A 20,197-nucleotide genomic window follows, 5' to 3' on the forward strand; every position below is an offset into this window, starting at 1 on the left:
CTGTGGTTGATTTAACATTACTTTCAGTTAGTGACTGATAGAAACACCATAAACAAAGCAGGACCACAGGCATCATTAAAATGGCATTACAGTATAGACAACCCGCTGGGCACAGACGTCAATTCAACGTCTATTCTAAGTTGGTTCAACGTCATTTCATTGAAATGACTTGGAAACCAGGGGTGCAACTTTGGTTTTAGAAGTGGGGGGGGGGACATATATGTGTATGTGTGTGTATATACTGTATGTGTGTATACAGTAACAGTCAAAAGTTTGGACATTGTAGAATAATGGTGAAGACATCAAAACTATGAAATAACATTTACATTTTACATTTTAGTCATTTAGCAGACGCTCTTATCCAGAGCGACTTACAGTTAGTGAATACATATATATTTTTTTATACTGGCCCCCCGTGGGAATCGAACCCACAACCCTGCCGGCCATTCCCTCCCCTACCCTGGACGACGCTGGGCCAATTGTGCGCCGCCCATGAGTCTCCCGGTCGCGTCCGGCTGCGACAGAGCCTGGATTCGAACCAGGATCTCTAGTGGCACAGTTAGCACTGCGATGCAGTGCCTTAGACCACTGCGCCACCAAAAAAGTGTAAACAAATCAAAATACATTTTATATTTGAGATTCTTCAAAGTAGCCACCCTTTGCCTTGATGACAGCTTTGCACACTCTTGGCATTCTCTCAACCAGCTTCACCTGGAATCAGTGGCGGCTCCTGAAAAAATTCTCAGGGGGGGCAATTTTTCTGATGATTTAGGTGACCTACACACATTTAAAAAAAGATATGTCCAGCAACAACATGAAGACAGGGGCAGCATATAAGTCAATGCCAGAAGCATTTATTGACTGATCTCAAAAGTGTTGGCTTACAAAAGCAAAATAAGTTATCACAGTAAAAATTATCAAGGGTGTTCTTTCACATTCCTCAACACTGCATAAACAATATGCATTTCCATAAACAAATGAAATATCAGCTGAAAATACAACATCTTGGTATTTGTTCAGATTGCAGGATCAACAAGAGCTTTTACCACATTTTTTGCCTCATGGTTGAATTGGAAATATGTGCACCTGAGCATAATTCACAACAAGCAAGCATGAGCTTTTGATAGAGGCTACTGAAAACATTGATGCAAGTTATTGGTAATAAGAAATTTTTATAGACTTCCATATTCTGCCCTCTTGTATAGATTTGTGAAAATGAACAGTGATAGACATTTTGCCTGAAAACAGAATTTGAAAATAATTTCTAGAAAAGGTAAACACAGCTATCTGTATGGCTTTGTAAAAATTAACAACCATATTCTGGCCAATTGTATAGATTTGTAAATATGAACAACCATATTCTGGCCAATTGTATAGATTTGTAAAAATGAACATGAACAGATTTTTTTTTTTTTTTGACTTTTTTTAAAATGAAAAATAACTATTTTAAACAACATCAACTGTGAACTGATTTGGGCGTGTGTGTGTTAAAGAGACAGACAGGGAGGGACAAAGAGAGAGAGAGGCTACATTACTTGTACTGAAACTGTTCTCTTCTCTCTTTCAATGCAGCAAAGCGGTCAATGACTTTCTCATTGAAATCAGGCATGCTGAGGACTAGTTCCCTCTCCATGGAAAGCATGGCCAGTGCATTCAGACGTTCCTGGCCCATTGAATTTCGCAGGAATGTCTTAACTCGTGTCAAAGTTGAGAAACATCTCTCAGCTTCAGCTGTTGTCATGGGAGTAGTTATGAGGATGTTCAACAGAGTCACAGTCTCAGAGAACGTCTCCTGGAGGTTGTAGCTCATGAGAACCTGGTACAGTGCCAGTGCACCACAGTTTGACTTTCTCGTCGTCGGCAAAAAGACCGTTCAGTCTCTCCAAAAGCACACTGGCGATTGAGACTGAGGTTGATTCCGAGATGGGAAGGAACTCAAAAAAGCGCTCCTGCACTTTGTGGTTGCTATCTATGTACCTCAGCACAAGCACCAGCTGTGTCTGTGTAGAAACGTCCGTGGTCTCGTCAGCTTGGATAGCTACGAAGTTCGCCGACTTCACCTCCTCCACAATATGTTCCCTCATGACCGCTAGCATACACTCCAGTAGCTCATTTTGAATGGTCTTTGATGTGAACTTCTTTCAAAGAGACAATCGAGTTGCACTGAACGCTAGCCATCTTGATAGTAGTACGTGAATTGATTGACGCTGCTACCCGCTCTTTTCTTAGTTACGTTCATGGTTATGTTACGTATGACGAAAGCGCGTAAGTGCAAGCCCTCAGAAACCCATAGAGATTGTATTGAAAGCTCTGATATTTGAAAAAAAAAAGATTTTACATGAGAGTCTATGAGATACTTCTGGGGCGATTTTCAACCTGACTGAAATCGCCCCAAAAGGGGCGGGGCCATTTGAAGCACGACTTTAGCCTGATTGGACATTTAGTGGCAGATCAGACGTCTAGATTAGAACACTGATAACTACTGTTGCCGTGATATAATTGATTAGAAAAAAAATCCCTTCCCTTTCCCGTTTGGCAGTGCGTCGCCCATATCGCCCTAATGAACACACCGCCCCTGCCTGGAATGCTTTTCCAACAGTCTTGAAGGAGTTTTAGCCTCTACTTGAGACCTTACACTGGGAGAGAAATTCACCTTTCAGCAGGACAATAAGCACAAGGTCAAATCTCCAAGTGTCCTAGACTCAGTTCTGATGAAATACTCATGGAAATATATGAAGATTCAATAATACCCAACCAACTTTACAGAGCATGAGCAATTTTGCCAAGAAAAACGTACAGTATACATGATTCCTCAGGTGTACAAAGTTGGTTGAGACTTTCCTTCTTTTTTTTATTCACAATGGCTGACAAAAGTTATTCTACGTATTGATGCAGGGGGATGGAGTTCAGTTAATTTTTCTATCTTTAATAAATATGAATGTAAATGTGATTGAATGCATTTACATTTGTTTTCTTTTTTCTAATCTATACAAGTATGAGACACCATACCCAGTCACAGGGATTGCTAACTCTTGAAATTCCTTCTGTCATTACAGATTTACGTAATGGCTTTAAATTCATTCGCACCTCACTTACGGCACAATCTTCAGAATACCCTACAGTTGGATGCATTGGTGCCTTTAGAACAATTCAGAATGTTGGTTAAGTAAGTCTTTACTGAGAAATGTGGTTGTTTTTTATGATGTTTTTGTGTATAGTGCTTTCGGAAAGTATTCATACCCCTTGACTTTATCCACATTTTGTTACGTTACAGCCTTGTTCTAAAATGGATTAAATTAAAATCCTAAGCAATCAACACACAATACCCTTAGATTTTTTTTGCCAATGTATTAAACATAAAAAACTGAAATACCTTATTTACATAAGTATTCAGACCCTTTGCTATGAGACTCGAAATTGAGCTCAGGTGCATTCTGTTTCCATTGATCATCCTTGAGATGTTTCTACAACTTGATTGGTCCACCTATGGTAAATTCAATTGATTGGACATGATTTGGAAAGGCACACACCTGTCTATATAAGGTCCCACAGTTGACAGTGCATGTCAGAGCAAAAACCAAGCCATGAGGTCGAAGGAATTGTCCGTAGAGCTCTGAGACAGGATTGTGTCGAGGCACAGATCTGGGGAAGGGTACCAAAACATTTCTGCAACATTGAAGGTCCCCCAGAACACAGTGGCCTCCATCATTCTTAAATGGAAGAAGTTTGGAACCACCAAGACTAGAGCTGGCCACCCTGCCAAACTGAGCAATCGGGGGAGAAGGGCCTAGGGAGGTGACCAAGAACCAGATGGTCACTCTGACAGAGCTCTAGTGTTCCTCTGTGGAGATGGGAGAAACTTCCAGAAGGACAACCATCTTTGCAGCACTCCACCAATCAGGCCTTTATGGTAGAGTGGCCAGACTTAAGCCACTCCTCAATAAAAGGCACAAGACAGCCAGCTTGGAGTTTGCCAAAAGGCACCTAAAGACTCTCAGACCATGAGAAACAAGATTCTCTGGTCTGATGAAACCAAGATTGAACTCTTTGGCTTGAATGCCAAGCGTCACGTCTGGAGGAATCCTGGCACCATCTCTATGGTGAAGCATGGTGGTGGCAGCATCATGCTGTAGGGATGTTGTTCAGCGGCGGGACTGGGGGACTAGTCAGGATCGAGGCAAAGATGAACGGAGTAAAGTACAGTGAGATCCTTGATGAAAACCTGCTCCAGAGCGCTCAGGACCTCAGACTGGGGCGAAGGTTCACCTTCCAACAGGACAATGACTCTAAGTAAACAGCCAAGACAACGCAGGAGTGGCTTCAGGACAAGTCTCTGAATGTCCTTGAGTGGCCCAGCCAGAGCCCGGACTTGAACTCAATCGAACATCTCTGGAGAGACCTAAAAAAACCTGACAGCACTTGAGAGGATCTGCAGAGAAGAATGGAAGAAACTCCCTAAATACAGTTGTAATGTCACGCCCTGACTCGGGGGACGGTTATTTGTTGAGTCAGGGTGTGTATATTTCGTGTTGTGTTTATTTCTATGTTTAGTTTCTAGATCGTTTAGATCTATGTTGGCCAGGGTGGTTCCCAATCAGAGGCAGCTGTAGCTCGTTGTCTCTGATTGGGGACCATACTTAGGCAGCTGTTTGGCACCAGTCTGTGTGGGATCTTGTTCCGTAAAGGTATGTTATTAGTCTACCTTGGACTTCACGTTTCGTTTGTTGTTTTTGTCGTGTGTTCAGTACGTCAATAAATATGAATGCATATCCCGCTGCGCCTTGGTCCTTCTCGTTAATGAACGATCGTGACAGAAGATCCCACCAATCCTGGATCAAGCAGCGTGATGAGGAGAGAGGATGGACTTGGGAGGAGATGAGTGAGAGTCTGGCAAGAGGGATGGAGGCCATGAGCACGGGGGAGAGACAAGCCCAAAACATTTTTAGGGGGGGGCTCACGCCGTGGACGACGAGGCAGCAGGAGGCCGCGATAGAGCGGTTCAGCCGTTTAGCAGAGGAGGCCGCCAGATTAAGGGGGTCATTGGTGCAGAGGGAGCAGAAGGAAAGTGTAGAGGCACGGCGAGAGGAGCTGGTTAGGCAGCAGAAGGAGCGGGGGTTAATGAAGGAACCCAGTCCCGCTCCTCGCACCAATCGAGTGGTGCGTGTCGCCAGTCCGGTCCGGCCTGTTCCTGTCCCTCGCATCAAGCCAGTGGTGCGCGTCGCCAGCCCGGTCCGACCTGTTCCTGTCCCTCGCACCAAGCCAGTGGTGCGCGTCGCCAGCCCAGTCCGACCTGTTCCTGTCCCTCTCACCAAGCCAGCGGTGCGCGTCGCCAGCCCGGCCCGGCCTGTTCCTACTCCCCGCACCAGGTCAGTGGTGCGCGTCGCCAGTCCGGTACGGCCCGTTCCTGCTCCCCGCACCAAGCCAGTGGTGCGCGTGTCAGCCCAGTCCGGCCCGTTCCTGCTCCCCGCACCAAGCCAGGGGTGCGCGTCGTCAGCCCAGTCCGGCCCGTTCCTGCTCCCCGCACCAAGCCAGTGGTGCGTGTGTCCAGTCCGGCACGGCCCGTGCCTGTTCCACTGGTGCTTGGTCCGGCACCGGTCAGCTGTTCCACTCCGGAGCCAGAGCAATCCGCTCCACCGGGGTCCAGTCCAGCTCCGGTCAGCGGCTCCACTCCAGAGCCAGAGCAGTCCGCTCCACCGGTGCCTGATCCAGTTCTGGTCAGCGGCTCCACCCCGGAGCCAGAGCAGTTCGATCCACCGTCGTCGGGTCCAGCTCCAGTCAGCGGTTCCAGTCCAGACCCAGACGTCAGCCCCTCTCCAGGTTCGGGGTCTCCCACACCAGGGTCCAGACAGGGCGTGCTACTTCGGGGGAGGAAGGAGAGAGGAAGCAGCGCGCCAAGGTCCAGACCAGACCAGGGGCGCAACGGGGAGGTGGAGAGTAAGTGGTGGTCACACCCGGAGCCAGATCCGCCTCCAAGGCGGAATGTCCACCCGGCCCCTACCCTATTAGGTTTATGTGGCGCACCTTTGGGGGGGGGGGGGGGGTACTGTCACGCCCTGACTCAGGGGACGGTTATTTGTTGAGTCAGGGTGTGTATATTTTATGTTGTGTTTATTTCTATGTTTAGTTTCTAGATCGTTTAGATCTATGTTGGCCAGGGTGGTTCCCAATCAGAGGCAGCTGTAGCTCGTTGTCTCTGATTGGGGACCATACTTAGGCAGCCGTTTGGCACCAGTCTGTGTGGGATCTTGTTCCGTAAAGGTATGTTATTAGTCTACCTTGGACTTCACGTTTCGTTTGTTGTTTTTGTCGTGTGTTCAGTACGTCAATAAATATGAATGCATATCACGCTGCGCCTTGGTCCTTCTCGTTAATGAACGATTGTGACATGTGCCAAGCTTGTAGCGTCATACGCAAGAAGACTCGAGGCTTTAATCGCTGCCAAAGGTGCTTCAACAAAGTACCGAGCAAAGGGTCTGAATACTTATGTAAATGTGATATTTCCATTTCTAAAAACCTGTTTTTGCTTTGTCATTATGGGGTATTGTGTGTAGATTGATGAGGGAAAAAACGATTTAATCAATTTAAGAATAAGGCTGTAACGTAACAAAATGTGGAAAAAGTCAAAGGGTCTGAATACTTTCCCGAAGGCATTGTACTTACTATTTATTGATTGCATTTCGTATTTGATGTGTGTCTTTTTGTAAAAGAGACCTGGGTTTCAATATGACTCCCCAATAAAGGTTATTAACAATGTTGTGTTAATGCAGGAGTTTTTGCCAAAGGTCATCATAAATGAACAGAATGCAACGCTTTGACCTACGCGTCATCAAAGAGGACCAGCCTACATTTACATCATTTAGCAGACGCTCTCATCCAGAGCGACTTACAGTTAGGGCATACATTATTTTTATTTTTTTCATACTGGCCCCCCGTGGGAATCGAACCCACAACCCTCACGTTGCAAACGCCATGCTCTACCAACTGAGCTACATCCCTGCCGGCCATTCCCTCCCCTGGGCCAATTGTGCGCCGCCCCATGAGTCTCCCGGTCGCGGCCGGCTACTACAGAGCCTGGATTCGAACCAGGATCTCTAGTGGCACAGCTACACTGCGATGCAGTGCCTTAGACCACTGCGCCACTCGGGAGCCTACTTTCTGATAGATAAAGCATTGATGAGTGCTAAACCGGCCGTCCGTGATTATGATGCACTATGGTAAACTGCATGTAAAGGCTTTAAAGAAGTGGGAGCTGCATTCATATAGATGACATCGTCATAGTCTAGGACCGCTAGGAACGTTGACTGAATTGTCTGCTTTCTACTATTAAGCAAGAGGCATGACCTATTTCTATAGAAGAAGCATTTACATTTACGTTTTAGTCTATTGTATTCTCAGCTTCTTCACTAACTCATCAATATGCTTTCTAAAAGACAACTTATTGTCTATCCAAATACCCAGATATTTCTAAGCAGGGACATCTGCCCCCTTTATTCTATGTACCCAACGCACTAGAAGACCAGTTCTTAAAGCCTTTAGCCGTATCCTTATTCTAGTCCTCCTCTGTTCCTCTGGTGATGTAGAGGCTAACCCAGGCCCTGCAGCCCTCAGTATCACTCCTACTCCCCAGGCGCTATCATTTGCTGACTTCTGTAATCGCAAAAGTCTTGGTTTCTTGCACGTAAACATCAGAAGTCTACTTCCTAAGTTTGAGTTATTCACTGCGTTAGCACACTCCGCCAACCCTGATGTTCTAGCAGTGTCTGAATCCTGGCTCAGGAAGGCCACCAAAAATTCTGAAATTTCCATCCCCAACTATAACATTTTCCGTCTAGATAGAACTGCCAAAGGGGGTGGAGTTGCAATCTACTGTAGATATAGCCTGCAGAGCTCTATCATACTATCCAGGTCTGTGCCCAAACAGTTTGAGCTTCTACTTCTAAAAATCCACCTTTCCAGAAATAAGTCTCTCACTGTTGCCGCTTGCTACAGACCCCCCTCAGCCCCCAGATGTGCCCTGGACACCATATGTGAATTGATTGCCCCCCATTTATCCTCAGAGTTCGTACTGCTTGGTGACCTAAATTGGGATATGCTTAATACCTCGGCCATCCTACAATCCAAACTAGATGTCCTCAACCTCACGCAAATTATCAACGAACCTACCAGGTACAACCCTAAATCCATAAACATGGGTACCCTCATAGATATCATCCTGACTAACATACCCTCTAAATACACCTCAGCTGTCTTCAACCAGGATCTCAGCGATCACTGCCTTATTGCCTGCGTCCGTAACGGGTCCGCGGTCAAACGACCACCCCTCATCACTGTCAAACGCTCCCTAAAACACTTTAGCGAGCAGGCCTTCCTAATTGACCTGGCCCAGGTATCCTGGATGGATATAGATCTCATTCCGTCAGTAGAGGATGCCTGGTTGTTCCTTAAAAGTAATTTCCTCTCAATCTTAAATAAACATGCCCCATTAAAAAAATACAGAACTAAGAACCGATATAGCCCCTGGTTCTCCTCAGACTTGACTGCCCTTGACCAGCACAAAAACATCCTGTGGCGTACTGCATTAGCATCAAATAGCCCCCGCGATATGCAACTTTTCAGGGAAGTTAGGAACCGATATACACAAGCAGTCAGGAAAGCAAAGGCAAACTTTTTCAAACAGAAATTTGCATCCTGTAGCACTAACTCCAAAAAGTTTTGGGACACTGTAAAGTCCATGGAGAATAAGAGCACTTCCTCCCAATTGCCCACTGCACTGAGGCTAGGAAACACTATCACCACCGATAAATCTACAATAATCGAGAATTTCAACAAGCATTTTGCTACAGCTGGCCATGCTTTCCATCTGGCTACCACTACCCCGGCCACCAACTCTGCACCCTCCGCTGAAACTTGCCCATGCCCCCCCCCGCTTCTCCTTCACACAAATTCAGACAGCTGACGTTTTGAAAGAGCTGCAAAATCTGGACCTACTACAAATCAGCTGGGCTAGACAATCTGGACCCTTTCTTTCTAAAACTAGCCGCCGACATTGTCGCAACCCCTATTACTAGTCTGTTCAACCTCTCTTTCATAACGTCTGAGATCCCCAGAGATTGGAAAGCTGCCGTGGTCATCCCCCTCTTCAAAGGGGGTGACACTCTAGATCCAAACTGCTACAGACCTATATCCATCCTGCCCTGCCTTTCGAAAGTATTTGAAAGCCAAGTTAACAAACAGATCACCGACCATTTCGAATACCACCGTACCTTCTCCGCTATGCAATCCGGTTTCCGAGCTGGTCATGGGTGCACTTCAGCCACGCTCAAGGTCCTAAACGATATTATAACCGCGATTGATAATAGACAGTACTGTGCAGCCGTCTTCATCGACCTGGCCAAGGCTTTCGACTCTGTCAACCACCGCATTCTTATTGGCAGACTAAATAGCCTTGGTTTCTCAAATGACTGCCTCGCCTGGTTCACCAACTACTTCTCAGATAGAGTTCAGTGTGTCAAATCGGAGGGCCTGTTGTCTGGACCTATGGCAGTCTCTATGGGGGTGCCACAGGGTTCAATTCTTGGGCCGACACTTTTCTCCGTGTATATCAATGATGTCGCTCTTGCTGCTGGTGACTCTCAGATCCACCTCTACGCAGACGACACCATTTTGCATACATCTGGCCCTTCATTGGACACTGTGTTAACAAACCTCCAAACGAGCTTCAATGCCATACAACACTCCTTCAGTAGCCTCCAACTGCTCTTAAACACTAGTAAAACTAAATGCATGCTTTTCAATCGAACGCTGCTGGCACCCGCCCACCCGACTAGAATCACCACTCTTGACGGGTCTGACCTAGAGTATGTGGACAACTACAAATACCTAGGTGTCTGGTTAGACTGTAAACTCTCCTTCCAGACTCAGATAAAGAATCTCCAATCCAAAGTTAAATCTAGAATCGGCTTCCTATTTCGCAACAAAGCCTCCTTCACTCATGCTGCCAAACATGCCCTCGTAAAACTGACTATCCTACCGATCCTTGACTTCGGCGATGTCATTTACAAAATAGCCTCCAACACTCTACTCAGCAAATTGGATGTAGTCTATCAGAGTGCCATCCGTTTTGTCTCCAAAGCCCCATACGCTACCCACCACTGTGACCTGTACGCACTTGTTGGCTGGTCCTCACTACATGTTCGTCGTCAAACCCACTGGCTCCAGAGCATCTATAAATCACTGCTAGGCAAATCCCCGCCTTATCTTAGCTCATTGGTCACCATAGCAGCACCCACCCGTAGTCTGCGCTCCAGCAGGTATATCTCACTGGTCATTCCCAAAGCCAACACCTCCTTTGGCCGCCATTCCTTCCAGTTCTCTGCTGCCAATGACTGGAACGAATTGCAAAAATCTCTGAAGCTGGAGACTCTTATCTCCCTCACTAACTTTAAGCATCAGTTGTCAGAGCACCTTACCGATCACTGCACCTGTACACAGCCCATCTGAAATTAGCCCACCCAACTACCTCATCCCTATATTGTTATTTATTTTGCTCTTTTGCACCCCAGTATCTCTATTTGCACATAATCTCTTGCACATCTAGCATTCCAGTGTTAATACTATTGTAATTATTTTGCACTATAGCCTATTTATTGCCTTACCTCCATAACTTGCTACATTTGCACACACTGTATATATATTTTCTGTTGTATTTTTGACTTTATGTTTTTTACCCCATATGTAACTCTGTGTTGTTTTTATCGCACTGCTTTGCTTTATCTTGGCCATGTCGCAGTTGTAAATGAGAACTTGTTCCCAACTGGCTTACCTGGTTAAATAAAGGTGAAATAAAAAATAAAAAAATAAAAATCAATCAAATTCAATCAAATGTATTTATAAAGCCCAATACATGCTAACCTCCCTTGGTATTGGCAGTGGTGAGAGGTTAGCATGTCTTGGGGGTATGATCTTTGACCCTCTGTAACTTTCTCACTCATCATTATTCACGATTCATTCAGGATTATCCGTAATCATGGTAGCATCCACATTAATTTAGAAGTGTTTAGAAACAGATTCTATTCTATTTGGATGAAGTGATCGAGTTCCAGTTCCGGTGGCATGCATTGAAACGCGTGGCCTTTTTGTAGTTTTCTTTTGCAAATGACAATGAATTAACAGACTTATTTCCTAAAACTTGCCAATACCAAACATGGTAACACTTTACTTGAAACCCAACGTCATAACACATTATGACACGGTCATAACCATGTCCTAATATGTCATAACAGCTGACATAACCTGTCATAATATGGTCATAACACTGTCATGACATATATATTTAGACTTATATTGCATTATTTTATGGCTGGTTATGACACCTACATAGGAATGTCAAAACGCACAAAACCTATCACACAAGGCAAAACATTCCATTACACCATAGCATCCGTGTAAACAGTATGTTTATGTTATATAACCTTTTCTCATATTATATTGTAATTGTAATTGCACACAAATTGATGGCAGAAATGCACCTATCCCAATGCTCTGTAGCTGATGACTGGGATGAATGCAGGAGCAGATTTCAGGAGCAGGAAGAGACACCCTCGTTTTGACTGATGACTGACATAAGGGCATGTACGTGATAGGCCTATCTGGCTTATATGATTATGATGGTCATAATGCTTCTTGACAGTGTCATAAAGTGTATTTTCTTAGTCCAAGTAAAATGACACAGGATGGTCATAATGCTTCTTGACAGTGTCATAAAGTGCATTTTCTTAGGCCAAGTAAAGTGACACAGGATGGTCATAATGCTTCATGACAGTGTCATAAAGTGTATTTTCTGCAAGTTATTTAAGATATGATGGAAAAAAAAGCATAACTGTAAAGAATTAATTACAACAACAAAGGACTTAAGAAACAAACTTTCAAACGAAAGGAAACTTCTCCTGCCCGCAATAGGGACACAGCCCCAGCTGTCTCCGGCGCTGTCGCTCTGCCACGGGGAAGTGTGTGACCCCTATCTCCATGAGTTCAGGCTCTGCCCCAGGATGGCCAAAGGAGGAGGGCCAGAGGCTCCGAAGAAGGTTGTCCAGATGGATGGCCATCGCGATGAGCGCGTCCAGGGAAAGGTTTTTGTCCCGCCACGCCAACTCCGTCTGGACCTCCTCGTGCAGTCCTCTTCGGAATAGCGTGCGGAGCGCTGGCTCATTCCATCCGCTGGAGGCTGCCACGGTCTGGAAGGTGAGGGCGTACTCCACAGTGGTTTGGGCACCCTGCCGGAGTCGGGGGAAGTCGCTCACCTCCTTCTCTGCCCTCCGGTGGATGGTCGAAGACCGCCCTGAACAGAGCCATGAAAACCTCGTAGGCACCCAGCTCGTCCTCTCCTCTCTCCCAGACGGCAGTAGCCCACTCCAACGCCTGTCCAGTCAGCAGGGAAATTACTGTGGCAACCTTGGACCTCTCGGTGGTGGGGGCTCCCATCTGATGTGTGAAATAGAGGGAGCACTGGAGTAGGAAGCCACAGCATTGGGATGGAGTCCCGTCGTATTTGTCGGGGAGGGAGAAATGGGCCTCGCTGACCTGGGCGGACTGCTGAATGGGCTGGGGTGCTGGCTCGCTGGCTCGCTGGCTCGAGTTGTGGTAGAGGGCCCTCCGCTAATTGAAGGTAAATCCTCTCGGGTTGTGTCGATTATTTTGTTTGTTTTCTCGCATTGTTTGTAAATTATTTTGTACATAATGTTGCTGCTACTGTCTCTTATGACCAAAAAGAGCTTCTGGACATCAGAACAGCGATTACTAACCTTGAACTGGACAAATAATTTGTTTTTAATGAATCGGACGAGAGGGATTTGCTCAAGACACCCGACAGAGCCCTCATCCCCATCATTCTCAGGAGAAAGAGACGGAGATATTGCGGAAGAAGATCGGGGTGCCTGATAAGGAGCCGGCGACGAGTGGCTAATCTGCCTTGGCCATTGGTACTATTTGCCAACGTACAATCGCTGGATAATAAAGTGGACGAACTAAAAGCACGTGTATCCTACCAACAGGACATTAAAAACTGTAATATCTTATATTTCACCGAGTCGTGGCTGAACAACAACATGAATAACATACAGCTGGCGGGTGATACACTGTATCGGCAGGATAGAACAGCAGCCTCTGGTAAGACAAGGGGTGGCGGTCTATGTATATTTGTAAACAACAGCTGGTGCACGATATCTAAGGAAGGTATTGCTCGCCTCAGGTAGAGTATCTCATGATAAGCTGTAGACCACACTATCTTCCGGAGAAATTACGAACCATGTAAAAAACAGTTGGTCACTAAAACCGTCTAGAAGGACCATGTAAAAACGGTTGGCTGTTACGCCCTCACCCGTCTGAGTGGTCGGCTGTGAATGCCCTCACCCGCTATATACTTATAACTGATTGGTTTGGTTCTGCCCACTGTAGTGCTGTCCAGTTAGAAGATGATGTTCAGGCCCATCACTGTACTCTTGATAGTCACCACACACACACACACACACACACACACACACACACACACACACATACACATACACATACACATACACATACACATACACATACACATACACATACACATACACATACACATACACACACACACACACAGTGTCCAGATGCACATTTCCAAGCACTCGGATTGGTTGGGAATGGCAGGGCTATGATGGGTGAGGGATAACTTGGGTAGGATGAGCAGCCAAACTAACAGGATTTAAGGGAAACTGAAGGGACTGTGTCGAGTCACAAGCAAGTCTCAAGTCACAAGGTCCGAGTCTCAAGTTGAGTCCCAAGTAGAATGGGTCGAGTCTCGAGTCAAGTCCAAAGCTTGTATACTAAGAGCAAGTCAAGTCGAGTCACAAGTTTTTTTCAAGTCACATCTATACATGCAATGACTTCTTCAACTACAAATATGTGTCTATTTATTGAGGCTACCAGACATCCCTTTTTATTATTTTGTCTATTTTGATTATGTAATTGTAAAATAGGGACCTTGTAGCAGTCGTAAGGGCATGAAATCAGCAGAAGGCAAGGCAGAATGTCATTGATAAGAATATTATTAGAATATAATTGGAATATTGTTGAAAAAATGAATAGAAATTAAAACCATATTTATATTTAAAAAATACATCAATTATTTTATAAACCATTGGGTCTTCTCTGTAGGCGTGATGAGGAGATTCTGAATCTTTCCTCCACGGGGGGATGCGTGAGTGGCGTTGCCATAGCATTTCCATTGTTTTGGTCGAGTTCGATTGATCTCTTTAACGCATCTATTTCCAGGGTTAGAGGTTCCAAGCCCGTTCTATTCATTCCATTTCTATGTTTAGCGATCAATAGAGCAGTGGAATTAAGTTCAGGGTGAGTCGTCAGGCAAGAAAACCCTTGTTTCTATCCCAAACCGTTAAAAAATGTGGATTGCCTACATTACCGGAGCTAGGCCTACATTTTTCCCTTTCTACTTGTGGGCCACTAAATATTTGTTGGATAACAAACAACCTAGTCCAGCCATTCTACATTACACAACTGGCTAACAAGCTGGTAACTTGACCACAAGGCTGTGGTTTAAGATGGCAGTGAGACTGTGGGCGGTAGGAAAGAGGCTCCTTGATATACTGTATCTAGGTCTAGAGCTACTCCAGGAGATGTGCTTCAAAAGTATGATTCATATAGGCCTTATGTAGGCTGTAATAAATAAATACATCTAAATACATTAAGTTAATTTAGAGCCCTGTGAATAAGTTGGCTAATGGGGACATTAGCCTACTGTGGAGAGGGATTGGACAAAATAGATATTTGTTAGGCTACGTTAAAGGTTTGAAAGAATTAGAAACGTTTATTTTTATCATGGCAATCAATACATTTTAGAAATTATGCTTTTTTACAATGTTTGGTTATAAAAAAAAAAAAAATTGTCTTTTACATTAATATGAAAGGAAATAAATTCATATACAAATAAAGGACTCGTAAAAAGGTCAAAATAGGTGTAAATCATTTTCTAAATGACACTGAGAAACGTTACCTTGCTTTGGGAGTGGATTAGTAGAGTGAGGCAACACATAATAATCAACAGGTAATCATAATATCATGGCAGAGAAATCAAATCAAAACCAAGTTGAGCTTATTGACATGTTTTCCATAGTGTATAAAGAGTACATGAGAAAAATATTGTTTTAAAAAAAACTACCCCTTTCATAGGTTAATATTTGCATAGCATTATTGCAAGAAAATACCCCGGACAACAGTTCATTGGTTTCTTCAGCATGTACAAAATGACCAGAACAGTATGTTCCTTAACATGAAGAATGCATAGCACACATTTTTGTTCCTCTTGATCCTGTGTTATTAGTAAATACTTAATTTAAATCCTGTTATATATATATATATATATATATATATATATATTTATAAATATTTATATACACAGATACAGTTAATCACAATTGTTCTGATTTACCTTATTTTATAGTACTACTGATATTGATTGCTGCATTGTTGGGAAAGCGCTTGCAAGAAAGGCATTTCACTGTACTTGTGCACATGACAATAAAACTTGACAATAGATTTAGAAGAACTCTGGATGGTGATATTGTTATAATACAGTGGTCTGACTGCTTGGAAATGAACTGCATGTTTAAGTACGTTACAATACAATACTACTTTCACTGACCATGTTGCATACAGAGCCCTACTTTTTGCTTTAATCTCAAACGTAACAGTCATGTTTTCATAGTAAGACACAACTGAGAGTTAGTCTTCACATACTGCAGGTCCAAATCTCATACTGTCATAATAAAAGGTAGAATTCTGATTTTTGTAAGATAGCGGTGGGTATTTTAGGTTTCTTTTGTGGAGTGCTTGAAGCACACAGCACAGTTTTGTTCTACTAGGTGCATACTCAGCAGTCAGATACGCCGTTTTCTACGCTCAGTGATACTGCCTTATCTGGGGAGATAACACAATGTACATTATGCCCTATCTAAAGCGAACAGGAACCAGCAAAGGCCCAATGCCTTTATCACAGACCAATTCAGGTCAAACGACATTGAAGTAACCTTTTAAAACCATGCCCATCTAGACTAATAGGCTGTAGTGCTTCAAGATAAGCATGTACCACAATGTTACTAGGCACAGTTAGGAATATGGCAGTGTTGGTGGGCTATGTGTTACGTGTGAAGTATTGTGTGTAGTCCTTTAACTCCACAGCGTACAATAGTGTCTATGGAGCGATCCACATATAGAGACGAGAACTGGTATGAGGTGAGTAAAGTCAGAAGTAATTACATGTCCGTTTTATTAATGTTTATTGCCAAGGACCTCATCACCTGTGTGTGCGCGTGCGTGCGCGTACGTGTTCTTGCGTGTGTGTGTGTGTGTGTGTGTCTGTTCTTCATTCTTCTTTTCTTTGATGGACAAACGTGTGTGTGTGTGCATGCGCACAGATGTGGATGTGTGGAAGTCTACAGTGTGTGTGTGTGTGTGTGTCAATAAAGTAGCTTTGGTTTCAGCATTCTGCATAATCTTTGTGTTCTGCATATTGTCTTAGTGTTACGCTTCGAACACACCGACTGCGTCTTTGCGTTTTGGTACACCAGAAGTATATTCATTTCCAATGGAACGCTGCGTTTGCCTTGCAGCATTGCGTCGCAGAGGCAGTTGCAGTGCGTTCTGTGTGGTGCATACGTTGGATTTATCGAAGGTATGCGTCAAACTGTATGCGTAAACGGGTTGACAGAAATGGTAGCAGAAGGTGAATGTTGAACTTTTGATGCACACATATCTAGATGATGCTGCATACTATTTAGCGCAATGACGCAGTCGGTGTGTTCAAAACGTTAGGGCCATATCCAGGAGTGTTTTGTTGTCATGAAGACAGAGTTGGGGTATATCATGGGTGGGTGGGTGGATAAGGTCAGAGAGTGTCTTTATGAGTGGCCCTTGTCGTAAGCCTTCACCATGCGTTTGATTTGGAACAGTTTGTGTCTCAGCCTGCGACACTCCAGCTTCTTAGCCTGGTAATCTGGTGTCTGAGGAGGAGAGAGAAAACAGTTATTTTTTAATCGTCTATGTTCCATTATGGGGTGATAGAGGTAATGCTTTATAATGTACTAGCGGTACATTATTGGAAACTAATAATTTGATTCAATGCAATTCTACCCTCCTGCAAATAAAACATTTGTTTATCTGTTCAGCTTTTTGTTCTCTGGATATACCAATATGATCAATTCCGGAGCGTTTAAAAAACTCCCATAGGCCTATTTCCTGTATGATCATGGTATTTTTTATATTTTTTATTCAATGTTGTGATTGGCCGACCATGAACCCATGTATCCATTAAAAACAGTGTATGAGGGATGCAGACTAACTTTTTCCCCTGGTGGCACTGGTGCCATTAACATTCAGTTGATGGCAACAGCCCATGATTTGGTGGCACCAACATTTTGTCTCAGCATCACACAATAGAAAAAATTAGTAATAATGTTATACACTCTTAGAAAAAAGGGTTCCAAAAGGGTTCTTCGTTTGTCCCCATGAGATAACCCTGTTTTGTTCCAGGTGGAACCCTTTTTGGTTCGAAAAGGGTTCCACCTGGAACCAAAATGGGTTCCTTAAAGGGTTCTCCTTTGGGGACAAACTAAGAACCCTTTAACGTTCTAGATAGCACCTTTTTTTCTAAGAGTGTAAAGTAATTCACAGTGCTGAAGAGCGTAGCGTGTAAAAATGGTCTGTCCTCGGTTGCAACACTCACTACAGAGTTCCAAACTGCCTCTGGAAGCAACGTCAGCACATTAACTGTTCTTCGGGAGCTTCATGAAATGGGTTTCCATAGCTGAGCAGCCACACACAAGCCTTAGATAACCATGAGCAATGCCAAGCGTCGACTGGAGTGGTGTAAAGCTCGCCGCCATTGGACTCTGGAGCAGTGAAAACGCGTTCTCTGGAGTGATGAATCACGCTTCACCATCTGGCAGTTCGATGGAAGAATCTGGATTTGGCGGATGCCAGGAGAACACTACCTGCCAGAATGCATAGTGCCAACTGTAAAGTTTGGTGGAGGAGGAATAATGGTCTGGGACTGTTTTTCATGGTTTGGGCTAGGCCCCTTAGTTCCATTGAAGGGAAATCTTAATGCTACAATGACATTCTAGACGATTCTGTGTTTCCAATTTTGTGGCAACAGTTTGGGGAAGGCCCTTTCCTGTTTCAGCATGACAATGCCCCCGTGCACAAAGTGAAGTCCATACAGAAATTGTTTGTCGAGATCGGTGTGTAAGAAATTGACCAGCCTGCACAGAGCCCTGACCTCAACCCCATCAAATACCTTTGGGATTAATTGGAATGCCGACTGCGAGCCAGGCCTAATCGCCCAACATAAGTGCCCGACCTCACTAATGCTCTTGTGGTTGAATGGATGCAAGTCCCCGCAGCAATGTTCCAACATCTAGTGGAAAGCCTTCCCAGAAGAGTGAGGCTGTTTTGGCAGCAAAGCGGGGACAAACTCCATTTTAATGGCCATGATTTTGGAATTAAATGTTCGACGAGCAGGTATACACATACTTTTGTCAATGTAGTGTGTTTTGATGTGCAACACCTAAACCAGTGAGGCAGGAAATTTGGGTTGACAATTAGGCTTTTATTGCTATTATTTTAATGCAAAAATAGGGCTCCATAGTTACAGATTTATTTTTTTCAACAGAAATTAATTTGCTTACATCTTGTTGTGTAAAAATATCATATATGCTAATTCACTTGGGACTAATCACTGGGGAAGGGAAAACCCAAAACAAAAACAACAACAGTCTCCAGTTTTTTTTGCGCAATTGCATTTTTAAATGTTGTACAATAAGAATGCATTTTTCACTTCCTCCCCTTCTCTCCATCAACACTGGCTGACTTACCATTAGGTAGAAGAGGCAATTGCCTCAGGCCTCACATCATCAAGGGGCCTCATGAGCTTGGCATAAAACAAATATTATATATAGATATAGATATAGATATAGATATAGATATAGATATAAATACAGTACCAGTCAAAAGTTTGGACACTCATTCAAGGGTTTTTCTTTATTTTTACTATTTTCTACATTGTAGAATAATAGTGAAGACATCAAAACTATGAAATAAAACATATGGATTCATGTAGTAACCAAAAAAGTGTTAAATAAATCAAAATATATTTTATATTTGAGATTCTTTAAAGTAGCCACCCTTTGCCTTGGTATTCAGAAAGTATTCAGACACTTTGACTTTTTCCACATTTTGTTAAGTTACAGCTTTTTTTCAAAAATTGTTGAAATTGGGTTTTTCCCCCTCACAATACCCCATAATGACAAAGTAAAAACAGGTAAAAAAAATTAAATTAAAATAATGAAATGAAATATCACATTTACGTAAGTATTCAGACCCTTTACTCAGTACTTTGTTGAAGCACCTTTGGCAACGATTACATCATCGAATCATAAGTCTGAATACTTACAGTATGTAAATGTGATATTTCCGTTTTTGATGTTTAATAAATATGCAAAAATGTCTAAAAACCTGTTTTTGCTTTGTCATTATGGGGTATTGTGTGTAGATTGTTGAGGAAAAAACAAACATTTTATCACATTTTAGAATAAGGTTGTAACGTATCAAAATGTGGAAAAAGTAAAGAGGTCTGAATACTTTCCGAATGCACTGTATATATATATATATATATATATATATATATATGTATATATAAGCTCAGCAAAAAAAATAAACGTCCTCTCACTGTCAACTGCATTTATTTTCAGCAAACTTAACGTGTAAATATTTTTATGAATATCAAAAGTAACAGTCAGTATCTGGTTTGGCCACCAGCTGCATTAAGTACTGCAGTGCATCTCCTCCTCATGGACTGCACCAGATGTGCCAGTTCTTGCTGTGAGATGTTACCCCACTCTTCCACCAAGGCACCTGCAAGTTCCTGGACATTTCTGGGGGGACTGACCCTAGCCCTCACCCTCCGATCCAACAGGTCCCAGACGTGCTCAATGGAATTGAGATCAGGGCTCTTCGCTGGCCATGGCAGAACACTGACATTCCTGTCTTGCAGGAAATCACGCACAGAACGAGCAGTATGGCTGGTGGCATTGTCATACTGGAGGGTCATGTCAGGATGAGCCTGCAGGAAGGGTATCACATGAGGGAG

General features: G+C 43.7%; 1 protein-coding gene across 2 annotated transcripts in view; it reads right to left on the reverse strand.

The window, feature by feature from the left end:
• Positions 1-14,936: 14,936 nt before the first annotated feature.
• The window catches only part of LOC311149255 (occludin-like), a 48,718-nt gene continuing 43,457 nt past the window's right edge, over positions 14,937-20,197 (reverse strand). For both annotated transcript variants that reach the window (XM_084186359.1, XM_084186360.1), the window contains exon 8: positions 14,937-17,051. In XM_084186359.1, the coding sequence (XP_084042485.1) occupies positions 16,950-17,051 (102 nt within the window). In that variant the 3' untranslated portion in view covers positions 14,937-16,949. The remainder of the gene's footprint in view (positions 17,052-20,197) is intronic.

Source organism: Coregonus lavaretus (assembly GCF_964263955.1).
Source record: "Coregonus lavaretus genome assembly, chromosome: 21".
Lineage (NCBI taxonomy): Eukaryota > Metazoa > Chordata > Actinopteri > Salmoniformes > Salmonidae > Coregonus > Coregonus lavaretus.